At 44.4% G+C, this 4983-nt stretch overlaps 1 protein-coding gene across 3 annotated transcripts in view; it reads left to right on the top strand.

The window, feature by feature from the left end:
- Positions 1-4356, top strand: part of BLMH (bleomycin hydrolase) — a 44293-nt gene extending 39937 nt beyond the window's left edge. For 2 of the 3 annotated variants that reach the window (XM_024737316.1, XM_024737318.1), the window contains exon 12: positions 3392-4354. In XM_024737316.1, coding sequence (XP_024593084.1) covers positions 3392-3543 — 152 coding nt within the window. In that variant the 3' untranslated portion in view covers positions 3544-4354. Of the gene's footprint in view, positions 1-3391 lie in introns of all 3 variants that reach the window. The other variant, XM_024737315.1, reaches the window with a different exon arrangement.
- The last annotated feature ends 627 nt before the right edge of the window (positions 4357-4983 follow it).

The raw sequence follows: 4983 nt of genomic DNA, 5'->3' as shown, positions 1-4983 counted from the left end.
TAGAGAGGTGAAATACTTCATAGAAAAAAGCAAAAAATATATCTAATTCGTAAATGATAATATATTTATCACTTTAATTTAGTCTGAGAGGTTTAAAATTTAGATCTTTAGCAGGATTTCAGAAAACTGTTTTCTTAGGGTAAAGTTCTTCTTTCCCGTAAACGAACCCATTCAAAACTCTTCTGTTTCTGAGTGAATTTGGCCTAACCGGCCTAGAGCTGTATCCACAGACACTTTTTCCCCTTACAGACCGATACTGCCCTTTCTCTTTAACAAATACAGAAACATTGCCGGTGTCTTTGAGGGCCTGTTCACTTATTTTATTTCTTCCTCATAGCATGTAAACAAGACATTAAAGTTTAAACAAAATTTAATTTAGATCCTAAGGCTTTCTTTATCCATTTATCTGTTTCTCTGAATGCCTTGTTCCCTGAACCTCGGGATCCTTGGAGCAGATTTTTTGTTTTCCTTTTTTTTTTCTTATTTCCTTTTTCCTTTGGGGAACACCAGTTTCTAATGGCCAGAGTACATAAGGGCTAGAAGCTGCAACTTTCCTCAAATCGAAATGGCCTCTTTCATCCTGCCTGAGTGGGTACCTTACTGCTCCTCTGCACAGCCCTCACTTGGGTTTTAGACACACTGATCCTAATCTTCTCAGTCAAACTCCAAGACACGCAGTATCAACAGTTACAGCGGCCACAAGTTCATTACCTACCCAGGGTGCAGTTACTTGGCAGCCACCTAGACTGTGAGGTTTCTGTGGGCCCCCAAAGAACTCATATCCTGAAAAGAGAGACTAATCAAGGCAGGCCCTCTTGGCAGGGACACTGAAAGGGTGGATTACAATTGATAGGAGTTTTAATTTGTAAGGACTTACTCTTATCTCCTGCTTTTGGAACAAGATGGTGTAGATGTACTTATTGTCCATTTTTTCTGGGCATTCTTTGAAGACTCATTTGATTGTGTGATGATAGTATTGTCATAAGGATACAGAATTTTATTACATGAATCTGCCTCTATCCTTCACCTGCCTCACTGCCCCGAGCTCCTCTAAGGATTTATTCAGCGTGCATTAGGGTGAGGGGAATGATGCCTAATGTCTCAAATGGTGTAGCGTTTAGTAGCCTGGTCTCCTGCCCACGAGAACTCTTAGACAAGGCAGATGCTGACTTTCTCAGGATGCACTTACTTACATTTCTTGCAGCAAGAAATGGTACTGGTTGGCCCTTCAGCTGACCAAGCTTTGGCTGCTAGAACTTAGTGGCAGTAATGTAGGTGATGGTAGGGGCCAGGGACTTTGGAATGGCACAGGCTACAGCGTTTATCTGTGTTCTTCTTCCCTGAATCTCCTGTTGAGAAAGGAACACCGGATCGTGAGGGGATGAGAGCCCTTGCGCACTTTCCCGGGCGTTTTCTGGTGAGGGTAAACATGCGGTGCCACATCAGGTTGAGCCGTCTTTGACTGCTGTCGCAGGAGCAGAATTGGGCATAGATGAGCTCCCCAAAGCAGTTGTGTTTTCAAGTTAAATAACGTCCTCTGTCACACCATTTAGCTTATAAAATTAGACTTAACTGTCATGATGCCTTTTAATTATTTAAATCAGTCTTGCTTTTAGAGCAGCAGTTCTCAGAGTGTGGTCTGAGGACCCCTGCCGGGTCCCTGGGACCCTTTTAGGGCATCTACAAGGTCTTCCTTCTCCAACAACGTATCTGTGTGAGGCCGGATTTGCTTCATCTACTTCATCCAAAACAACAGATTGCACACAGAAGCAGGTACAAGAACTTAGCTATCTTCTGAATTGTAAAGTAACGCCACTTTCCTAACTAAAATTTATTTTGTTTTGAAAGATATAATTATTTTTCCTAAAAATATATTATTAATATTCACGTTTTTTAATTCTTATTTTTAAATGCACCAATATTTTTAACTTTCTGTTTTAATTTTTACTATGGTAAATATCAGTAGGTATAACCCACATAAACACCTTTTTAGGGTCCTCAGTAGTTTTAAGTGTACAGTCTTGATCCTGGGGCCAGGAAGTTTGAGAACCAACATACTAGAAGATCACCTTAGGAGAAATACTACCTCCTCTCCCTTCCTCTTGGTCCTGTGTAGTGGGAAATGCTATAGCATAGACCTAGATTTGCACAGACACTTTCAGAGAAAAATTGCTCAAGTGTCTAGTATACAGCAGGTGCCAGATATGATAAGATGATGATGATGATGAAGAAGAGGAAGATTGCTAGTTCCTGTGAGTCCTTGGGTGTGTAGGTGCACACAGTACCCCTGTGTAGGTACACAGTTTTGTCCTCTGTGCTCTTTCCCTGGCCCATCCTTGTTTTAAATACACGCTCTTTCATCTCTTGCTTTAATTTTGCTCTTTGTATTAGCAGTGGCTCAGGTGAAGCATTTCCCCCCCCCGTTTCAGTTTGTTGGATGTGTGATCCTGAAGAGGAATTTGTGTTGTCCTAGTGGAGCCTGAGATGCAGTCTCCCTGAGGGGAAGAGGCAGGTGTCTAGGATAGGTACCTGATGACGCCACACTTTTTCTCAGCTAAGCTCTCAGCCTGGGGTGTTAGTACAGCTGAGCCCCTCTCCAGTCCTGCCACTGGAGAGATCCACAAATCCCAGGGCCTTTGTGAGGAATGTAGGTCGAGCAACTGTCGCGTCGTCCGGTCTGCCTGATCCTCACCACAGATTTCCTCCTAAGAAAGCAGCGACTCCCCCAGTACCATCTGGAAATAAGTGGCTACCTGGGAATGATGATCAGGCCCCATCAGGATCCCCCTAATGGCTTAGCTGGTTGTTGTAGGAATTTATGGTAGAGAGGAAGGAGAGACAGCAGCCACGGATGCTGAGAAGGTGGGTAGGGTAAGAATTGAACTGGTATGCTTGCCCTTCTCACCCTAGAGATTAACCCCCTATGTATGTGTGGCTGTATGAACAAGAAACATTTCCACCTACCTTTAGGGTCATTGACCCACCTTCAGCAAGGCCGCCTGGGCAGTGGAATAGCAGGATCTGGTAGCAGCTTTAGGTCCAAGGCCCAGCCCTGAACTTCTGAACCCATGTGACCTGGGTACATCACTTAGTTACTCTGAGCCCCTGTTTTCTAACTGGTAAAAGTATAGCCATCCTGTCCTGTCTGCTTCACAGGGTTGCTAATAAGACTTAATCAGATTAAGTGAGATTATAGATGGGAAAGCTGAAAAACATGTACAAATGTTAGTTTTGTAAAAGACTTTTTTGTAGCGCCAATAAGGCTTCTGCTCTTTGCCCCCCGCCCTCTGCACTCATGAGGCTTGTAAAAGACTTTCTTGTAGCGCCAGTAAGGCTTTTGCTCTTTGCCCCCCACCCTCTGGACTCATGAGGCTTCTGTTCTTTTCTCCAGGTTACCTGTGCATGACAGATGAGTGGTTCTCTGAATATGTCTACGAAGTGGTGGTGGACAGGAAGCATGTCCCTGAAGAGGTGCTAGCTGTACTAGAGCAGGAACCCATTGTCCTGCCAGCCTGGGACCCCATGGGGGCTTTGGCTGAGTGATACTGCCTCCAGCTTTTCCTCCTCCCATGGGACCTGAAGTAGCTGCAAAGGACAGATCCAGGGACTGAAGCCAGAGTTACACAGGTGACTGTGTGTTCCCACGGGACACAGTCAGACTCTTGGATTTCTCCTCCAGGAACCTCTTTGGGAAAGTGTGCTTTATAGTGAAACAAAATATTCTCTAAAGAAAAAAAGGGAAAGATCAGGTCGTACTATCTACTCCCCTCATCTCCAACAGCTCAGGATCTCTTAGCATTTTAATCAGATGTAATTGTTTGTCTTAACTCTGTCACACCAGTTCGGTTCAGTGTCTGTTTTACAAGGCAGGAGAGGATGAGCAATTGAGGTGTGTGGAGAGAAAACGGACTTACTGCTCCTTGTTCCTAGAGTAGAGTGGGGGGAGGGCGCCCTAATATTTGAGCTCTCAAAACTGCATGCTGCCTGACAGTAGCACTGTCCCTCCTGGGTGGCAGTCACTGAATTCGGTTTTCAAGGTAGTTTCATGTGCCTCTAATAGCCCAGGATTGGGAGGTTGATCAAAACTGACATGATTCCTTCCTGTTGTTCTGAACGGTGGGGGAGCACAGCTCTACTTGAGTCATGGTTAAGTAGAGGGTTGGAGGAAGTAGGTGAGAGAACAACCACAACCGTATCGTGGTCTGAATTACAATCGTTAGAGGGAGCTCTCGCCAGGCGGTTTAACTGCTGCCTCTGGGTTTGGGAGTTGGGTGGGCATGAAAAGGGGATATCCATTTTTTCTGACAACTAGATGGTGCTGAGAAGCTTTTGAATAAAACACTTTGCTAAATGAGAGTATGTTGGCTTATTTGATCTAAGAAGTGTGTGTTTGTTTAGCTACAAAGGAAAGCAACCAGGTGACTTGTGTTCTTGACAGTGAAAAAACAGGAAGATGGTTCAGGGCTGCCCTGCTTTAGCTTCTCTGTGGGATGTGTGATCCTTCCCAGCCTGTGCTGATCTTCACTGGCTTCTGCAGAGGGCTTCCAGGCACCATATTTAGGAGGGCTTGTGCCCCTGCCACGTAACCTATCTTTCACCAAGATCCAGGGTCTCTACAAGGGTGGGAAGTAAGGCTCTGCTAGGTCCAGCCTTAGAATGGTGCTGAAGAGTATGTATTTTACTAAGACTGGGCCTTTCTTTCATTGAAAGCAAATAAATACAGCACCCTAATCAACATTTCCATCAGTGCCTGAGTCCCTACCTTTCGGGCTCTCCAAGAACTTTCTCAGTTCTAGCATGGAATATTGTTTGTCATAGCACTTTCCAAGATAACATTAGTTAAAGGCTCAAGCATTAATCAGTGTTTACAATATTCTAATAATCCTGTTCCAAGCAGGATAAATCCATTTCTAGACATATCATGATGAAACCCCAGAACAGATCTTAAAAGCATCCAGGAAGAAAATACAGATTGCCTCCAAA

This window comes from Neophocaena asiaeorientalis, unplaced genomic scaffold (assembly GCF_003031525.2).
Source record: "Neophocaena asiaeorientalis asiaeorientalis breed wild unplaced genomic scaffold, Neophocaena_asiaeorientalis_V1.1 scaffold129, whole genome shotgun sequence".
Classification (NCBI taxonomy): Eukaryota; Metazoa; Chordata; class Mammalia; order Artiodactyla; family Phocoenidae; genus Neophocaena; species Neophocaena asiaeorientalis.
The sequence above is the reverse complement of the archived record's forward strand: the minus strand, read 5'-3'. Positions and strand labels throughout refer to the sequence as shown.